The 20,640-nt window shown below is 44.2% G+C and overlaps 1 protein-coding gene across 9 annotated transcripts in view; it reads left to right on the forward strand.

The window, feature by feature from the left end:
* The window catches only part of SLC23A2 (solute carrier family 23 member 2), a 142,121-nt gene that overhangs the window by 115,740 nt on the left and 5,741 nt on the right, over nucleotides 1–20,640 (forward strand). For all 9 annotated transcript variants that reach the window (XM_072800163.1, XM_072800161.1, XM_072800166.1 and 6 more), the window contains 7 exons: nucleotides 4,447–4,567; nucleotides 5,327–5,483; nucleotides 9,210–9,357; nucleotides 10,498–10,603; nucleotides 16,276–16,405; nucleotides 17,066–17,203; nucleotides 19,816–19,911. In XM_072800163.1, the coding sequence (XP_072656264.1) occupies nucleotides 4,447–4,567; nucleotides 5,327–5,483; nucleotides 9,210–9,357; nucleotides 10,498–10,603; nucleotides 16,276–16,405; nucleotides 17,066–17,203; nucleotides 19,816–19,911 (896 nt within the window). The remainder of the gene's footprint in view (nucleotides 1–4,446; nucleotides 4,568–5,326; nucleotides 5,484–9,209; nucleotides 9,358–10,497; nucleotides 10,604–16,275; nucleotides 16,406–17,065; nucleotides 17,204–19,815; nucleotides 19,912–20,640) is intronic.

A 20,640-nucleotide genomic window follows, 5' to 3' on the forward strand; every position in this document is an offset into this window, starting at 1 on the left:
ATTACCAGTATCATTTAAGGTTGTTCTGGATGTCCAAATCCTTGAATAAGAAAATGAAGTAATGTGGGTCATTCCCAGAAAGGTCAGAGAAAAGGGAACGATAACTCTCCTATAAGAATTTAAATACATTTCAGAACCTAATAACAGCGCTGTGGTCCTGGGGACAGGATAGACAGAGCAGAATGGGAGGGATAGAAACAGAACCAAGAAGAAATTAATATTTAGTGTATGATGGCAGTCATACTGGAAATCAGGGGGGGAATAGAAGAATTACTTAAGAAAAACTAGATAATTATTTGGAAAGAGTTTATATTCCTAGTTTATATCAAATTACAATTTAAATTGAATTAAAGACTGAAGTATAGAAAGTAAAACAATAAATGTGCCCAAGAAAACCTACATAAATATTTAAACAGGATGGGGTGGATCTTTCTTAAAGCAGATAATGAAGAGAAAGATTGATAGATTTTACTACTGATGCATTTAAAACTCCTATCAAAACCCACTGAAGCTAAATTATAAATGAATTTGGGAAAATATTTATAACATGCCATTAAAAAGGCTAATGTCATTAATTTATAGTTTCATTAAAAGAGAGAGTCTTGGTGGAGTAATGAGTGAATGATGTGATATAAGCAGCCATTTAACGAAAAAAAGGAAGTAGAAATAGCTGATTATCATGTAAAAAGGGTTACCCTCCCCAGTTCTCAAAGTACATATTCACAGGGATTTTTTAAAAAAGATTTATTTATTTGAGAGAAAGAGACTGAGCACACATGTAGGGGAAGGAGTAGAGGGAGAGAGAATAATGAAGCAGACTCCCCACTGATTGTGGCGCCTGACACGGGGCTTGGTACCAGGACCCTGAAATCATAACCTGAGCCAAAATCAAGAGGCAGCTGCTTAGCCGACAAAGCCACCGAGGTGCCCCTTCATAGGGATTTTACTAGCAGTGGGAGTAGTGGTGGTGGATCAGATTGTAGTGACATGGTTTCTTAAGTCAGCCAAAAGAGGCACATTTAGAGACAGATTCTCAAGGGAGGGCAAATGGGGTAACATTTCCAAGCCCGTGCATTGGTCCCGCCTGGAAACCATTTTTCTTGAGAAAACATTATTTTGATTACTTATGTACCAAATTTCGAACCTATTTAAGGATAGAACAGTGTAATGAACCTCCATGTACCATCACCACATACTCAAAGAAGTCTCGTTTCCTCTCTTCCCCCAAAATATATTAAAATTCTAGTTATTTGAAATTTAACAGTAATTAAACAGAGGAAATCTAAAGTAAGGTAATAGTTCCTCCCACCCACTGCCACCCCTCCAAAAAAAAAAAAAAGTCATGATTAACTAGTGAAAAGTTAGTAATTGCCCTCTATGCATAAATACAGTGCATGTATGCAGCTTTACTGTGGTCATCTGCTTTTCACTGTTTGTTGGGCTCATCTCTCCAAGACAATGTGTTTAGATCTATTCCATTCTTTGTAAATTGAACAATGTTAAATAGTATGAAATGGTGTAAATTTATGAAAACATTCCTCACTTGATACTCATGTTTGAAATACTTGCTGTTGTAAATAATGCTGAAATACCTACTATTATGTGTCGTGTAAGGAATGAATATTCAAATAAATGACTACAGTTTTTTAAATGGATGAAGTTGGTAGAGATTTAAAAGTATAAGATCCTATGGGGCACCTGGGTTGACTCCTTTGGTTAAGTGCCCGGACTCTTGATTTCTGGCTCAGGTCATGACCTCAGGGTCCTGGGAATCCCTGCTCAGTGGGGAGCCTGCTTGTTTTCCTTTTCCTGTGCCCCTCCCCCTACTTGCTCTCTCTCATTGTGTCTCTCAAATAAATAAATCTTAAAAGTGTAAGACCTTGTATTGCAGTGAGTAGCAAGTGGATTTGTTTGTCTCTGGGTGGGATTGTAAATTCATCCAACTTTTATATATTTGGCAGCTTGTATGAAAAGCTTTTCAATAAAGAAAGAAAAGCTTTTTAATAAGGTGTTTACTGTTTGACAGACCCATTCTAGTTCTAGGAACCTGCCACAGGGTGATGTAGAGACAGGTACCAGGAAAGGGTAATCTATCACAGTTGTTTATGTTGTTCCTGCTGTCACACCATATGGAAATTGTGGAAAAAGATGTGGTATGTCCATAAGATGGAATGCTAAGTAGCCACTAAGGTGCTGTTGCCCATTTCCATCTGTTGAGGTTGTGGCATTGCAGGGGCTATAAGCTAGTTGGGAAGTACATAGTGAAATGTGATTTCATTTTGGGTCAGATGATGACCTATTGGTGCTCCCAGGGCAAGGGTGATGTCAGGCAGTCCCATGTCCCTCTCTAACCCCAGTGCCCCAGACCTAGTGACGCCCTGTAAATATCCAGAGAATGAAAGCTATTCAGAATCTATAGACCAGAATGTTATATAGTTATTACACAGGGGTGGGATAATGTGTAACCTTCAAGATTTTATCTTTTTGCTTATCTGCCTTTTATAATTTTCCTACATTTTAGTCTGCATTACTTGCATAATGTTCGTAAGGTAAAAGGTCAGCAAACTAGTGGTTGGACAGAACCTTGGCCTGAGGACATGAGGCTGGCTCATCCTTTCCCCATCTCTGAGCCTCTGCTGCTGCCTCTCTGCTATGGGACTGCCTGCCCTACCTGCCCCACAGGCCTGTTAAGGATAAACAAACTAGAAGGGGATGGGTTTTAGAGTGGCAAGAAGATGGAGTGTTCGCCTGCCTAGTCTACTTGCTTCATTTGTGCTGCCGGATTTGGCCTGAGGTCTGAGTGTCCTTCCTGGAATTCTGTGTGTGTTCCCCCTCCCCTTGTAGATGTGCTTTGAAAAGTGAACACTGCAGCACAGGTGATAACAGTCAGGTGGGGGTGTTGCCTGAAATAACGATAATAGACTTGGGGCCTTTTGGGATCTTATAGTATTCACTTTGAAATAAATCAGCATTTTTTGGAACTTGAAAATTCTATGTTGACCTAAATTTAAAGTACACCAGTTTTAGTACCTATCATTACCATACCCATCTTTTTGTTAAACTTCACCACCTGGAGGGGAATTGAAATAGCTTGGGCACCATGTATAAATTTCCAGCCTTGAGCTGGTAGTGGCTCAGTGACTTTGTGTTTGGGCTGAGACTCCCATCGCCAGGTGAGCAGAGCACTTGAGTAGGTGGGGAGAGGATGGAGCAGCATAGGCCTGTTCTCCACCTGGCTGTAGACCACATGCCTTGTCAGGAATGTGACAGTGAAGCTGCACTTGACCGGCTGTCAGCAAAGCTGATAATTTCATCTCCACAATTGGAGCTGTGCCCAGGAACAATTAAGCTGAGCTTTGACTGGAACCCATTCTTATGCCAACTCTCCCTCCCTCGGGTTGTAAGTGAAAGAGTGCTTCCCTGTGGGTGATGAAACACATCGTTGTACCTTCATTGTGTCAGTGATGGGAAGCCATCCCACACCTGCCACACTTGGTAGCAGACAGATGAGGACGTGTCGGGTCCTGCTACAGGGGAGTTACCTGACATCGCTGACTCCCGTGGTCCTCAGTATAGTTGGGTCAGGAGTGTGGGACTCAAGGTAGAGAGCCTTCTGAGTCAGCGCCAGCACCCCTACCCTTACAACAATGTGGCAGGGTAGTTCAGAGCCCAGGCTGTCGAGCTAGACCCCCTGGCCCACCTGCCCTGCAAACATGATTTTGGCTGCATGATTTTGGACTGCTGGCTTTGGGACTTGGATGGTCATAGAAGCCACTCCTGCAGAAGGCTGGGATGATGGGCAGGGCAACCTTCACATAATGTCTAACACAAGCCTCTCAGGGATGTTATTAGTGTTGAATTCTCTACATAGCCTTCTCAAATATTGAAGCTTTTTGAAAGCAGTTTATGCTTTTGATATGTAAATCAGAAAGTATGGAAAAATAGAAGAAAGTTCTCAAGACATATTGTCACCTGCAGTCAATTCCTGTGAGCATTTTAGCCCCTATCCTCCTTACCTATTTGCATGCATGCATGCATGTGTGCATGCCCGTGTAGCAATTGCTTGTTTTGTAGTTAATTCATAGTTGTGATTATAGTATGCATTGTCTTGTATGTGGTATCTTTTTCCCTTATGCAGTGTGTTCATCTCTCATGAGTATGTGCATTCTTTGGGTTTTCTTACTCTGTTAAGGAAAATATAGCCTTATTTTCCTTATATGGAAATTTCATATGGCAATTGCATTTAGTGTCAAGATATGCTTAGAACTATCTTTCCAAAAATGGCATTTCCAAAACATAGGATTTTCCAGATAACAGTTAAGAGGACTAGCAGCTTTGTAGAGAAATGAACATATATGGTCAGTTTTGTTGTTGAAGCATTGAGTATTATTTTAAAACACAGTCATAGATCCATTAACCTAGTTTATTTTCTCTTTCTCTCATCAGGACAATTTTCCTAGTATTACTATTTTCACAATATGCTAGAAATGTTAAATTTCCTCTCCCAATTTATAAATCCAAGAAAGGATGGACCGCATACAAGTTACAGCTTTTCAAAATGTTCCCTGTGAGTAGTCACTTTTGTTTTTCTGACAATATTGCCTTTGTTTATGTGAAAGGAAGTTTTAAGCAGATCTTCCTGGGGGAGCTGTGTCCAAGTGGTGACATCAGGGTACTAATAACAACCAAATTGTCATGGGTTAAGGTTTACCAGTGGTAAAAGATTTTGATTCTGAAATCCTTTCAGGAGTTTGAAGGAGGACACTGTTCTTTTTTTTTTTTTTTTTTTTAATTGGAGTTCAATTGGCCAACATATAGCATAACACCCAGTGCTCATCCCATCAAGTGCCCCCCTCAGTGCCTGTCATGCAGTCACCCCAACCTCCCTCCCACCTCCCTTTCTACTACCTCTTGTTCGTTTCCCAGAGTTAGGAGTCTCTCATGTTCAGTCATCCTCACTGATTTTTCCCACTCATTTTCTCTCCTTTCCCCTTTATTCCCTTTCACTATTTTTTATAGATGACACGTTCTTGAGGCAGAGGGAGATCTGTGTTCTCATGGCCTCTGCAAGCGCATCATCCATTATTATTTTCTAGCCTGGCTGGGGATTAAAATAACTTTACCTACATAAAACTGCTCTCTCTAAATGCGATTCCACTCAAAGAATAGGCTCTTAGCAAAATCTATAATGTGTTTTTTTTTCTGCAAAGTACTGTGAGTGGTGGAAGTTCTGGGGTATGATACTCAGAGCATAGGAAGGGGTGTGTTTTGCTAGCATCCACCACCTCTTTTGGCCTCATGGAGCTTTTCCCTTTGACCACTTTAGATCATCCTGGCCATCCTTGTGTCCTGGCTGCTGTGCTTCATCTTCACAGTGACAGATGTCTTCCCTCCCGACAGTACAAAGTATGGCTTCTACGCTCGAACAGACGCCAGGCAGGGCGTGCTCCTGGTAGCCCCGTGGTTTAAGGTCCCGTACCCGTGTAAGTATTCTGATGGCCAGAGGAAGAGGGGTCAGGACCTCACAGGAGCCCCATTTAGAGGAGCTGGAAGGTGACAAACGATTCTGCAGCTTGAAAAGCCTTCTTTGTCCTAGAATGTCCCTTGAAGGTCTTACCATTTGAAGGGTTTGACAGCGGAAAAGGGGAAGGGCCCTGTCCTCAGAGGGCTGTCCTTAATGCTCAGAGACTAGCAAGTTCCTCTCTCAGATTAATTGGTTCTTTTGGTTCTACTGGGATGAAATCCTGGACAAGGAGTCTCTTGCCAGGGTTGAGGAAGGCAAGTATAGAGCTGCCTAGTACCTAAGCCGCCCACACTGAACAGGCTTGAGTGAGAGGGACCTGAAGATTAGCAAACTGACTGCTCAAGCATGATGGGATTTGTGTAATCTTTTAATGGGTAGCTATAATCTTTGTTTTTTATTTGGTCGCAGCTGTCAGAAGTAAACTAATACTCACCAATGGGTGGAAGATGGCTCTTAAGTTATAATTTAAGTGTTGGGTAACTCTTGGCAAGGTGTGTGGGGTGAGGGGTGCAGACCCAAGCTGAGGTTATCACTTGGATTTACAAGTGATACTTTCTAGGCCCCAGCCCCAAAAGTGACTTGAGTGAATCCAGTGGTTATTCATGCTTGGTTGTTCTTTTGTAAAGACACCATTCCTGGCACTTGGACCTTTTAATCAGAACCAAAACCTGGCTTTGGTCCGGTGGTGCTGATTAATTCTCCTGCTGCAGCCACATCTTCACATTTTATGATAGTAAGGAGAAAAAGCCGAAAAAGCTGAGAGTATTAAGATTGGGTCAAAGAAAACTGTTCTGAGCATGTTAAATGACCGTGATGTTGGTAGTTGTTCCTTCTATCATTGACATGTTTATACTTTAAAAAGCTCACTGTTTATAAAATAATGTTCTCGTCAGGTCATTTGGTCTAAGCATGTATTTATGTACACCTGTCCCTTTTCCCAAAAAAAGAATAAATGCATGGTTTGTAAACAGACATATAATCTGAGATAAAATGAGATTAAATCAGTTGACCAGGCAGTTAAGGGGAGGTGTGGGAGAGCAGGTAGGAGGAAGCCCCATGGCACCTGCTGGGAGGGCTTCTCTGCTGTGCAGGCCGGTCCCAAGATGAACACAAATGAGGAACACAGGAAGAGTAGCTGTGCATGTGCTGGGAGACCAGAGATCTCCTGGGGCTCTCCCAGGCCCATGCATGAGGAGACCTGAGCGAGTGGACCAGGCACTTGGCACCAGGATGGCAGCCAGTCTGTCAGCCCTTAACTGCCATGAGCTGCTATATTGCCACAGTTTCCCAGACAGAAAGGCGCCTCCGGAGAACCAAGAGGGCGCATTCTCTGACAGTTTGGCTTAATCTGGAGACAGGTTTTCAGATGTCTGTGGCAGTGGTCCTTAGTCTTTTGTATGATAAAAATTGTTAAAATACAGATTTGAAGCCCAAGATGTCAACAGTGCTGAGGTTGAGAAACTGCTGTAAAGTAACAATGTAAGTTAGGTGTTCTAGTTAAAAGGGGAAATGAAATAAGACAAAAGGCTGGAAGCCAGCAGGATTTATGTGCGTGCACACGCACACACACGCACACACAGGCATGCAGGTAGCTGACTCTTGAACAGATGCGGGGGTCGGGTGGGGAGGTGGTGCACCCCACCCCACAACTGAAAATCCGCCTATAACTTCCTTCTCCCAAACTTCACTATTGAGAGTCTACTTTTGATCAGAAGCCTTACAAATAACATCAGCAGTCAATTAACACATTTTGTATGTTACATGTTTTATATACTGTATTCTTACAAAAAAGTAAGCTAGAGAAAAGAAAATGTTATTAAGAAAATCATAAGGGAGAGAAAATACATTTATACCACTGTACTGCATCTATTGGGAAAAACCTGCAAATAACTGAACTGGTACAGTTCAAACCTGTGTTGTTCAAGGGTCAGCTGTAGATAGAAACGATCTGAAGGAAGAGGGATCGAAAATGTAGAAGAGTACAATTTAAAATCTTGAAGTAGGGCAGCCCGGGTGGCTCAGCGGTTTAGCGCCGCCTTTGGCCCAGGGTGTGATCCTGGAGACCCCGGATTGAGTCCCACGTCGGGCTCCCTGCATGGAGCCTGCTTCTCCCTCTGCTTGTGTCTCTGCCCACCCCCCCTCTCATGAATAAATAAATCTTTAAAAAAATAAATAAAATCTTGAAGTAAAAAAAATAAAATAAAATCTTGAAGTAGATGGAATAAAGATTTTAAAAATCAAAGTTATGGGCTACAGGAAAAAGGGAAAAAATAAAACAGTAAGGAGACTAAGAAAATAAAAGGCAGTTTCTGAAGAAACAATAAACAGCAAAATAAGTATCCCCCCTACCACCGCTGCCAACCAACCAAATCAAGACACTAAAATGAAACCATAATGCTGTCAGTAACAAGGTAACTCTATAAAAGATTATTTAGGAAATATGAAGATGATATATGAATATAAATATAAAGAAAATATAAAATGTTGCTGGATAAAGAAAAATATGCTCCTAACCCACCTGGGAATGCTGTGGTGACCAAGCGCCCCTGTCTGCTCCCAGGCAGTAGCAGTCTGCCCTCACACACTCCCAGGCCTGTCCTGTACACCTTACTTCATGTGTCCTCTTTCTCTTTCCAAACCTTGCATGTAGCTGCTCCTGTTACCTACGAGACACCTACCTAGCCCCCACCCAGGTCCCCCGGTGTAGCTTGTGTGGCTTGCCCAGCCTCTCCTAAACCTGCCTTCTCCATGCTGTTCTCACCTTCTACTGAGCACCAGCCTGGTCCTGTGCACCCTCCTGAGTCTCTCTGGACCAGAACGGAGCCTCTTCCTAACTTATCCTTGTGACCAGTGTGGGTTGCCTTCATTTAAAGTCTGTTGTATTCTTCTAGATCTTTCGGTGTCCTGATCCCCCAACTACTGCTGGCCTCTGTGCAAGATCATTTAACACATCTTTGTCACTATGCTTTCTACTTAGTCACTGTGTGGTAGCTAATGGTTCAAGGAAAGAAGGCACATTATCAAAGAAGTCTCTTCTTTCTAACAGTAAAAGTGCCTCATGCTATTTTTTATTAAATAACATCCATGGCCTTCAATGTCCAAACAGCTATTTTAAAAAAAAGTGACCTAGGGACTTCTCTTTGCTTTCTTAAAGGAACCTATGTAATTTTCCATAACATGGTTTACTTAAAAATAGTGCTGATTTTACATAAGAGGGTTGTCTGTATCTTGTGGTTATGGAATGCTTTACTGCTGGAATTTAATTTTAGCTGGTGACTTTCACTGCTTTTTCATTTAATGCCACTCCCTGGGCAAGATCACCATTATTTTGTGCCATGCTTTGTGCAGCAGGGTTAAAAAAAATCCTTCTGATACAAATATCCCATCCAAATAGGAATTTCTACCCCAGCAGTCTGTGTTAAATTGTAATTTAGTATACCCCGAGCATGGCTTTAAAGCAGGAAGAGAAACACCCTCTTCTGGCCACTTTTTTAATAAAGATGGGGTACAGACCAGTCCTGGTTATGGCCACCTTCATCCAACTCAGGAACTATCCCTAGGCATCTGTTGCACTGATGAGTGACATTTAAAATAAGATTTTCCCTGAGCCTCAGAGTCTGAGTGCGTCATGTATTACTGTCTGATGTCCTGATTACTTTTGCCTGCCCTCTTTTGCCTTCCCTAGTTCAGTGGGGACTGCCCACCGTCACCGCAGCTGGTGTCATCGGCATGCTCAGCGCAGTTGTCGCCAGTATCATTGAGTCCATTGGGGACTATTATGCCTGTGCAAGGCTGTCCTGTGCCCCGCCACCTCCCATCCACGCAATAAACAGGTACGTTCCTCAGAAAATGGAGTTCTTTCTTAGGCCCAATGCCTCATTACTTGGCTCTGGTCTGGTTAATCTTGGAGAAGAAAGCGAGTTTCAACATGGAAGCAGACAGGGAGCAGGGCTCTTTATTGGTTGTCTGTCTTTGGACAGGTCACTGCTCCCGTGTTGCTCTCATTTTCTCATCTGTAGCATGGAGTGCATCTCCCACCCTTCCTTCTGCCTTGACAGGCCTGTAAGATGCTCTCTCTGAGACCATGAAAACAGATGCAAGACACTGCCCTTCTTCTTTGCTTGGTTTGGGGTCGTGGATGGATGTCCCCTTTGATTTCTTGTCGTCTTTACTGTTCTTAGGGGTAAATGCTGTGTCATCTATTCACAGTTAAAATTCATATAGAGAAAGAGACAAGAAAAGCAGGAATAGGTAAAGTCTGCAGAAGCTAGAGACTCATGGGCTGTGGGGTTTATCTTCTCAACACACCTGGTCTTCAGTTTCTGGATGCTGAGAGTGAATTGGACCTTGTGGAGGCCACAGAGAAGAGTGCAGATCAGCCCCCTTTGCTCAGCCAGCTGCTGCCCTTCTGGAAGGGATTGCGTGTGATGAGCTCCAGTGGGCTGGTGTCTTAGCATGTCTCGCTTTGGTTCTGTTAGTGTTCACACTCCTGGTTTTTACAGCTTTCTCTAATGGGTGTTGCATACGATTGAGTTATTTATATATTGATCCTTTAAAAAGCTCCAGTTTTGACCAAATTACAAAGCATTCCCTTCCTGATGAAACTATGTATTAATAGTAAAGGAATCAGATCAGCAGACAGCACATATTTGTCTTAGATCCCAACAAATGGCTCTGATTTCTGGCTGAAAGCCTTTAATTTGGAATGATTTTTTAAACACCTTTGTCTAATGTGTGGTTCACAGAAGTGCTTCTCACAGTTGAATGAGCATGAGGGATCCTGTTAAAATGCAGGTTCTATTTCAGCAGGTCTGGGGTGGGGCCCGAGACTATGCATTTCTAACCCTTCCCAGGAGTGTGGAGTCTTCCTGGCGGTGCATGGCACCTTTGGGCTGCGGCCACTTAGAGCATATTTTAGAGTGTTTCCCCCATTGAATGAATGTTTCTCTTTCCCCCATTCCTTTACATTTTAGGGGGATTTTCGTGGAGGGTCTCTCCTGTGTTCTCGATGGCATATTTGGTACTGGGAATGGCTCTACTTCATCCAGTCCTAACATTGGAGTTTTGGGAATTACTAAGGTACAGATATTTTTCTCATTAAATGGTTGGGCCTCTAAGTGTTGATCCATTTTATCAATTGGTCTAACCACTTGTGAATTCTAAAAGGAAGGCTTCTGATTCTGAGATCATCTTCCCCCTCCATCTCCTTTTTCTCATTGATGGGTTTCTGGAATGCTGATGGGGAGATCTCCCTCCCGTGGCTGCCTGGATAGCTTCACTGCTTCATAGGCATTCCACAAATACTTAATAAGCACCAACCCTGTGCCAGGCTACTGTTCTAGGCACTTGGGATACATCAGTGAATAAAACTAAATTCCTGCTGTTGGAATTTATATTCTAGACAGAGGAGGACAAACAGCATAATCAATGTGAGAAAAACACAGGGCAGGAGGGGGGTATCTAGAGTAAGAGCTAGTAAGTGTGAAATAGGATCAGGCTAAGCCACCCTGAGATGACCTTGTGCAAGGACATGAACAAGGCAGTTGGAGGGAGCCGTTCAGGCCAAGGACATGGCCAGTGTGAAGTTCTATCATGAAGCTGTGTTGGGAGAGCAGGCCCGCATGCTGCCCATCAGCAAGGAGGCCAGTGGGGCAGGAGCAAAGTTTGGGGTGGGGGGCAGTAAGAGCAGGGGACATCCTTCAGGTAACTGAGGACCAGGTCACACCGACCCCATAAGCTGCCAGAGATGGGATGGGGATCCTCCAGGCTGTGGCTCCATGATGTTTTTTGTTTTGTTTTGTTTTGTTTTAGAGAGCATGTACGCTTGTACACATGCACACACAAGTTGGTGGGGAGAAGCAGAGGGAGAGAGTGCATCTTAAGCAGGCTTTGTGCCCAGGACTGAGCCTGACATGGGGCTCCATCTCACCCTGAAATCATGACCTGAGCCTAACTGATTGAGCCACCCAGGTGTCCCTTCATCAGGGTATATTTTTAAGACTCATTTTAGCTGTTAATGAGAGTGGACCTTGGGGTCAGGGGAGGAGGTGGAAACGGGAGCAGAAGACAGCTCTAGTTTTAGATGTGAGATGATCCCGCTCCTTACAGGGAAACATAAATCTTTTTTTTTTTTTTTTGAAACCTCAATCTTACAGTAAATGTGGTTTTCAAAGCAGCAGAGGCCTTCTCCTTCAGACAAAATCATGTGCGGAGTTTTAGTGGATTTGACAAGCCACGGTGAATTCCCCAGGTTGAGCAGGACTTGGATTCAGAGTCCTACCTACCAGGCTCCCACCACTTTCTAACCAGGCATGTGACCTGGGGCAGCCCCACCCCACAGTCCAGCTTCCCTAAGGAACCTGCTCCTAGGCCTTCCAAAGTTATTACTGAACTTTAGATCCCAAATGCCTTGGACCAGAGCGCACACTCTGCCAAGCTGGAAGGTGCTCCCCACCCCACCCCACCCCCGCCCCTGTTGCTGTACTCTGGGTAACTAGAAACCCAGACTCTGCTTGCCATCTGGCATGGTCAGCTTGCACTGTAGGTCTCCCTCACCTGAGCCCTGTGTCTTGAGAACTTAAGGGTGAGCTGCAGCCTTCTAGAGCTATGGGACTTCTGTAAAATTAGAAATACCCCTTCCACATCCCCCCCACCCCCACTCTCCAAAACTCTATAACCAGATAAAAAGAAACTAGAGACTTAAGTTTGGTTAATCTTGACTGTGAATCCAGGTGAAAAGGGAGCACAGTGCATACCTGACACGTTCATTTCCCTGAAAGTTGGGGCTGTCGCAGAGCCCAGCATCCGGTACATAGAGCTCTGCCTGGTGCTTCCGAGGGCCCTCACATGGTGTGTCCTCCAGTATCAGTGCTGGGTCCTATCACTGCCCACGGGGAGAAGCAGATGCCGAGCACACAGAGCTAAGGACTATGCCTCTTTAGCCAGTTTGCTGTCATGACCCTGTGGACAGACCTATAACTAATATGAAATACCATCGTAGTAAAAGTGTTGTGGACAGAGGGACTCTTAGAGGAAAACAGTTTAACAAGCCAGCTCCTTTTCTGCACCCCTTTAAAACTGATCATCACATCACTTAATATAACCAGGGTCACTAGGGAGTAGGTGGTGTTGCTCATGGAGGTTCCATTCTGAAATGCCACTGAGGTGGTTTGGGGAATAATTATCCTTATTATGAATTGAATGGTGCCAGTTTATTCTGAAAATAAAGCACCAACCTCCATCCCTGGCAACCTGCCAGCACTTTTTAATGAGCTAATTGATCTTCCCTCTGAACTCCTTTGGATTACTATCTTGAGGCAAAGGTGGCATCCATTCAGGGGCCTGGAATTGGTTTTCATTGCCCTGACTCACAGGAGGATATAATTGAGCCATCTACATAGCTGCCTTGGGGTGGGAAGTGGGACTTAAAGCACAAATTTCTTTTTGGTCCCAGCCCTGTGGCCACTGGAAGGAGCCTATCCAGGAGAAAGGAGGCAGGAGTTGGAGGCTGTATTCTGACCCTCAACCAGTGGAAGGACTTGGAACTAGTCACTTTTCTGAGCAGAACTCTCAGCTCTGAAATCCAACGGTCTAAGACCTGGGTCTGTGCCGTCCAATTTGATAGTAGCTACATGTGGCTCTTTTAAGTTTGTTAGTTAAAATGAAAAAATAAGTTCCTTTGTCACACTAGCCACATTTCAGGGGCTCAGTAGTCAGATGTGGCTAGTGACTGTCAATGGGCAGCACAGATACAGGAGACTTCCATCCTTGTAGAAAGTTGTACAGGACAGCACTGGTCTGGGACATTGTGTCATTCCAGGGCCTGTAGAAAGAAGGTGATCTTTGGTTCTTCCCAAGGATCTGCCTCCATTTCTGGCAGCTCCAATGCTTGCTACTCTTTATCGGGTTCTGACCTTTTCTATACCTGGAGATTCTTTCCTCTTTGATCAGGAGTTGAGGCTGCCAGCTACCCTGTTGTGTGTTTGGAAGCCCTCAGGTGGGATTCCATGTGCAGGACTTCTCTTCTAAGTGTGTTCCAGGGTCTGTCCCACAAGGAGGGATGGCATAATGGGGTGGGGGAGGTGGCTTTTTGGAATTCCAGCCCTGGTGCCCTAACCCTCTCCCAGTCTGACTGTGGACAGGTTACATTACCTCCCTGAGTCTTTATAAAGACTTGCCAGACATTGAAATTAATAAATTGATGTAATGCACTTAGCAGAATCTGGCATGTAGATACAGAGTAAGCACTAGGTAGCGTCCCTGCTTGACAGCCCTCAGTTTACTTCTAGGGACAATACCCACCACCTCCCCTGACAGTGCAGTCTCTTCAGAGAAGGGTCATTTTTCCTCTGCTGCATTCCATACTCTTGAAGACTTCAGAAAGTCAGAAATTCGATGTGTCAGGTTTTTGGTGGCCCTAGAAGCAGGGGCAGAGACTCTAGAGAGTGGGTAGCCGGAGAGGAGGGGCAAAGGCTCCACCCACGTAAGCACTGGGAGTACAAGGATTAGGGCTGTGTTTCTGGTGTTTCAAACAGAAATGGAGAATAGGTACTCAGTTAATAGTCCTCGACCTGAAGAATGGCTTAGTTGCTGCTTGTTTGGTTGTTTTGAGCATCTAAGGCAGATCAGCCTTCCATGCATCATCTGCATATAAGTTTTATTGTTTCAAGCATCCCTGGGGCCAGCCTTGCCTTCCCCCTTGCACATCTAATCTCCTGGGACGTGGGCTTTGCACAGATGGTTCCCTGTGCCTGGACACTCTTCCTCCAGGGAACTCTTACTCATGCCTCCAGATCAGCTCTGTGGGACCATCCCCACCTCCTCAGAGCTCTTCCTTGGTGCTGGGTGCCCACACGCCCTAACGGTTACAGCAGTACAGTGATTGGATCAGGAGGTTGTGGCTTACTCATCTTTGTGTTCCCTTCCCCCTCCAGTCTCAAAAGTGCTAGTCACAGAGTAGGTTCCTAAAAATGTTTGCTGAAAATGACAGGTTTCCTTATCACGTAAGGCAACCCAGCAGAAATCATCTTTGCTCCATTCTCCAGTTTGTGTACCCATTTTCGCTGCTTCCCTGCACTTGATATGTGGGGGTTAAGGTGGATTGTAACAGCAAGCCTGGGCTTCAGGGTCAGCCATCTCTTTGCTGGCTCAGTAAGATTATACTCTGATTCCTAACCAACTGACTTCTGGGTCCTTTGAGATGCTGTTAGAAGCACCAGGCCGCAGGAGCATTCTGCTGTGGTGGACCCAGTCTGCATGCACCTGTGCTGCTGCTCTGTGTAGGAGCCACAGCTACGTGATCCTGTTGAGCACTTGAAACAACGGCTGGTGCAACTGATGGGCGAAAGCTTAAATTTCATTTCATTTTAATTTAATTTCATTTCATTTAAGTAGCCATCTTCTCACTGCAGGTCATAATGAAAGCCCTGTAGGCACTCCCCAGGTGCTTCTGGAAACTCTTCTACTCAGCTTATATCTTCAAGGTATTTTCCTAGAAGAGGCAGCACATAGTAAGGGCCAATGGGGCAGGATTCTTGAGCTTGGTGCCCACTCCACATTCCACTGCCTGGGTGACAGCAGGCTAGACGCAAGTTTCTAGAAGTTGGAGATGAGGTTGAACAGATAAAGATGAGACCACATGGAAAGTATTATCCTGGTTCTACAGAGGCCTAATGTGAGAAAGCAGAGCCTTGGAATCAAGGAAGACTTTTTTTTAAGAAGAGGTAGCATTTGGGTAGTGTTTTGAAGGATGTGTCTGGAACCAGCAGAATGGGAGATGTAGGAAAAAATGTTCTGGGTAGACAGGCTCAGGGATGCCTGAGAAGGGGTTTTATTTCATGAGCACCAGAGGATTTAAGGGGGGCAGAGGGGCACTGACCTCCTAAATCACTGTGTTTGAAAGGTCACTCTACCACAGTGAGAGGACAGAGGCAGAGGAAAGGCCTGAGTCAGCAAGCCCAGGTGGAAGACAGTTGTCATAGCCCTGTGCTTGTTCCAGGCACTGTTCACACTGTTTTACACTTTGTTTTGTTTAACCCCTAAAGCAAAACCTCATGGTTTATCACTATATAAACAAGAATCCCACCACCCAGAGAGGTCAAGTGACTCATGTGACCACAGTTCGAGTAGGGTGGAGTACAAACCAGGCAGGGGCGCTGAGAATCCACCCTCCTTGGCCTCTTGGCTGTGCCACCTCTCACAGGCAAGACACCCTAGGAGAGGAGGTTCCAGAAATATTTGGGACTCTTGTCTGATTCAGGGTGTGGGGAAGATGGGAGATGAAAGTGAATTGCTTTGGGGTAGGTTAACTTGGTAAAAGGTGACTCCAAGAGCCTAGAAGAAAAACGCAGATGAAGCAGGGTTTTGATGTTAGAAGGTCATCCCCACTGCTGATACTTAAGGGAACTTAAAACTCTGGACTCGAGAGTTGGAGCAAGACCATGCTGAGTTGACATCACCCAGGGCTTCGAGAAGCAGAGGCTGAGCCCTGGTGCTGACTTCCTCAAAGGAGGAAGGGACGGGATGAGAAAGAGGAGACGTGGGAATCCCTTTCCTCTGGTTGTCTTTATAGTAATTGTACCCCAAGATCAGTCCTCAATTGTATAATGAGACCTCTCTCTTAATTAAAAGTTTTAAGAATAATCTAGATGTTGTCTGGGGCTTTTGTCACATTTGCCTGGGGGTGGGAGCAGCTGGATGAGAATTTGTGCAGAACGAGCAGTAATGGCACCTGCCTTTGGTGTGTCCCACAGGTGGGCAGTCGCCGGGTGATCCAGTACGGCGCAGCCCTCATGCTGGCGCTGGGCATGATTGGGAAGTTCAGCGCCCTCTTCGCCTCCCTCCCAGATCCGGTGCTTGGCGCCCTCTTCTGTACTCTCTTTGGTAAAATCCCATTTCCTTGATAGCCTGACCTCTCTCCTCCTCTTCACTTTTGCTAACAAATACCTTCAGTAAGATGGAAGGTGATCATAAATACAAAGGGGATACACCTTCAGAACATAAAAACCCACATCCATCCCTGGGTTGAATTTATGTTAAAAGTAGGACCAAATGTAGGAAACTTGTGCTAGGAAAAATAAGATGACCTTAATCTTTAGTTGGTATACCTAACTGATTTAACTTGAATATCTTCTCCCCTGAATGGCCATTTAAAATTGATCATTTTTACCCGGGACTTGCCATGATCTTTGTGCCATCTGTGGTGATCAGGGCCCAGATCTTTGGGTAGGTTTCCCAGCTTAACCAAAATGTTTGTGCATAGGTTTTAAGGGGCAGCCGATGTCCTTAGTTGTCTGCTTGGTCTAAAGAAAGTGCAATGTGATGTTTGTGTTCTTCTGTAAGCCCATATGATGCTTAGGCTAAGTAAGAGTCATTTGGATCAGAGAGCCAGTGGTCACATTCTGACCCCATCCTGTCACTGTTCTGTCTCCCACTTTGCTTCTGGTGAGACAGAGAAGGGACAATGTGGGGAGTCTGTGTGTCTCCTGTATCCATCCACACAGAATAGCTCAGTGCAACTTGCCATCTGATGTTTCTCTCCAGGAATGATTACAGCTGTTGGACTCTCCAACTTGCAGTTCATCGACTTAAATTCTTCCCGGAATCTCTTTGTGCTTGGATTTTCAATCTTCTTTGGGCTCGTCCTTCCAAGTTACCTCAGACAGAACCCACTTGTCACAGGTAAGGAAAACTGGCCATGAATCTTGGTAATAGTTGGAACCACAGCCACAAGTTTGCAAATAGCCCATCCCCAATTAGAGAGGATTTTGGAACTTCAGGAGTTGTCTCTCTGAACATCTGTCTACGTATTCGAGACTCACTCTGCGCCGCTTATCTGGAAATCCTTTGAACATCCAGCATGAGCTGGTCTGTGCATGTGACATATGCACATTAAGGTCTCTTTATTTCCTGGGACCCTGTCTTTTGAGAGGATACCAGTGTATAAGACCTTTTGATTCCTCAGACTAATGCTTTATGAAAATGTATAGTTTAAGACTCAGCTTCATAGATTTTCAAATACATGTCTTTCTACTGGGATTACAACTACTTTGAATTCAAGATTAACCTTTTTAACACCTTATTATTTTAATAACCTGATGTCATGAGAATGAACAAAAGGGAACCATTTTTTTTTTGTGGGGAGGGCAGAGGAAGAGAAAGAATCTCAAGCAGACTCCATGCCCAGTGTGGAGCCCAGTGTGGGTCTTGCTCTCACAACCGTGAGATCGTGACCTAGGCAGAAATCGAGTTGGATGCTCAACCAGCTGGGACATCAGGTGCCCCCAAGGAGGAACTGTCTTAAGAAATAGCGATTGCTGTTGACATTTTTATGCAGAATTGGGGACCATTTGATTTTTTTTTTTTTGAGGTAAAATTTATATAATGTGAAATTATTTTAAAGTGAATGGTTCAGTGCCATCTTAGTACATTTACAGTGTCTTGTAACCACCACCTGTATTTAGTTTCCAAAACTATCTCCTCACCCCAAAGTAGGATTCCACACCCATTAAGTGGTTAATCCTATTATCTCCCTTCACCCAGCCTCTGGCAACTACCAATTTGCTTTCTGTTTCTGTGGATTTACCTATTTTGGATATTTCACAGAAATGAAATCATACAATATGTGATCTCTGGCTTCTTTCACTTAACATAATATTTTTGAGATTTATATAAGAATATTTTCATTCCTTTTTATGGCTAATAATATTCCATTGTATGTATATACTGTAATCTGCTTATCCATTTGTCCGGTAATGGACATTGGGTTGTTCCTACCCTTTGACAGTTGTGAGCAGTGCTGCTATGAGCATTGTTGTACAAGTACAATCAGTCCTCGTTCATGGTAGCTGTGTCCTGGAAAGTCACCGTGAACATGGAATTAGCAAATCCTGACCCATCCCTTCTAGGGGAACCATAGCCAAGAGCAGTGTATATATAATTCATCTAACACATGTATTTTTCTTCCTGAGGCATGGCACAGTCTTTCTGCACTTAGGAACAGTAGACGGCACTTCAATACAGCACTTGGAGGCCATTTTAAACAATGAAATCACCAACCAAAAACACAGAATTGGGGAAAAAAGTGGTGTTAGACAGCTGCAAGCACACTGGAGATGAGCTATGAGAGCCGAGACAAGAAGGCAGAGTGTTATCTTGTTTGACCTCTGCTGGGAACACACATGTTAGGTGGACCCAAAGTTTGTGCTGCTCTGTGAATGACCATGAAAGCCAGGAGTATTCATTTTGGGTTTACAGATAAATTTTAGGGTGTTAGGTAAATTCACAAATACAGAAGCTATCTGCCATAATGAGGATCGGCTATATTTGTATCTCTGTGCTCAGTTCTCTTGGCTATATACCGAGGAGTAGAATTGCTGGCCGGTAGGGTAATTCTAGGTTTTAACTTTTTGAGGAATTGCCAAACTGATTCCCACCAGCTAAGCCCAGGGGTTTCTCTTTCTCCACATTCTTACCAACACTTGTTATTTTCTGTTAAGGATCATGTATTTTAAAGATTTTATTTTATTTTAGAGAGAGTGAGCAAGCATATGTGCACACATGTGTGGGAGGGGGGCAGAGAGAGAGAGAGACCGAGACAGAGGCCGACTCCCCGCTGAGCCCAGACTCCAACACAGGGCTTGATCTCACGATGCTGAGATCATGACCTGAGCTGCAACCAAGAGTTAGATACTCAACCGACTAAGCCACCCAGGTGCTCCTAAGGGTCATATATTTTAAATACAGAAAGTGTGAGAGCTTCTAATAACAGAGATTCTTGCTGCTTTTTTACGTTTTACTGTATCACATTCATGTGAGTTCATTTATATGCATCCAATTGCTCCTGATTAAAAGCAGCTAAGCACAAATCAGTGGCCCAGGATTCTGAAACCCTTAATGTGTTTGTAAATACCACCAATATTTTCATTGTATTCTTACTCACTTTGCAATATTTCAGCCTTACAACAGCCATCTTTTTATTAATTTTTTTCCTTAATATGTAAACCATGCTCCAGTGGCTTCTTAGTTCATTCTAGAGTGAGCTTCACTATTAGGTTTATCTTCTATGGACCATTGTTGGGAAGTTTTCTTTTAGGGATAACCTCTTGATTATTGTTGAAATTATTTATAGTGGCTTAAAATGTTACTGGCAAAAATGTATCTACTCAGGTACAATAGAAATTTATACTTTCGTCTATAAATTTCACATTAACTGGTAATTGGTGCCCACCCCAGTGCTCCTTCCTAGCCATCCTGGCTGTGGCAGTGACCCTGTGGCTGTGTTCTCTTTCTAGGGATAACAGGAATTGATCAGGTGTTGAACGTTCTTCTCACAACTGCTATGTTTGTAGGAGGCTGTGTGGCTTTTATTTTGGATAACACCATCCCAGGTATGTGGTATATATGAAACATGCTTGTTCCGTATGTGAGTTATTTGTTTTACCAAATAAATGAGGAAGCAGGCAGAGTGAACCTGTTCAAAGCCATCGCTGGTTAAAATGGTCTTTTCTGAAGTGGTTAAGATGACACTCCCAGCCTCCTTTTATGAATCAGCTTCTTGCTGATAAACCTAGTGGGGATTTTTTTCTCCCCACTGAGTTAGGAGAAAGCAGGTAAGGCCCTTGTCCATGGTCAGGTGCCTTGGGCACACTCTAGGCTGCCGCCGCCTGCAGAACTATACTTAGTACCTGCAGTGGCTCTCATCAGCTCATTCAGACACTCCTCCCAGCTGGCTGCTCACAGCCTCTAGGATTTCTCCTCCTTCCTGCGGCAGGCCCCTCTCCCAACTAAAAGCAAAAGAGAGTGAGTATGGTGGGTACAGGCTGTAGACAGGATCAGTGACTGAGGGATTGATGGAAGCAGGGGTCTCCCATGGCCCGTAACCCCTTCTCCTCAGCTGGGTGCATGCACTGTATGCTAAGTGCTAGGTGATGGGTGAGGCTGTGATGTGGGCCCTGCCTCACAGCCTTCCCAGCTTCTCAGAGTAGCCTGCCAGTACTATTGGAAAGTGCTGCCACACACTGGAAGATTCACCTCCTGTCAAGGAAGGGTGATGCTTGTTTTGAGCTTGAAGCTTTTGTTAAGATTTTTTACCCTTAAAGGCAGCACACCTCCAAAAA

The sequence above is a fragment of the Canis lupus genome, chromosome 26, assembly GCF_048164855.1.
Source record: "Canis lupus baileyi chromosome 26, mCanLup2.hap1, whole genome shotgun sequence".
In the NCBI taxonomy this organism is placed as follows: Eukaryota; Metazoa; Chordata; class Mammalia; order Carnivora; family Canidae; genus Canis; species Canis lupus.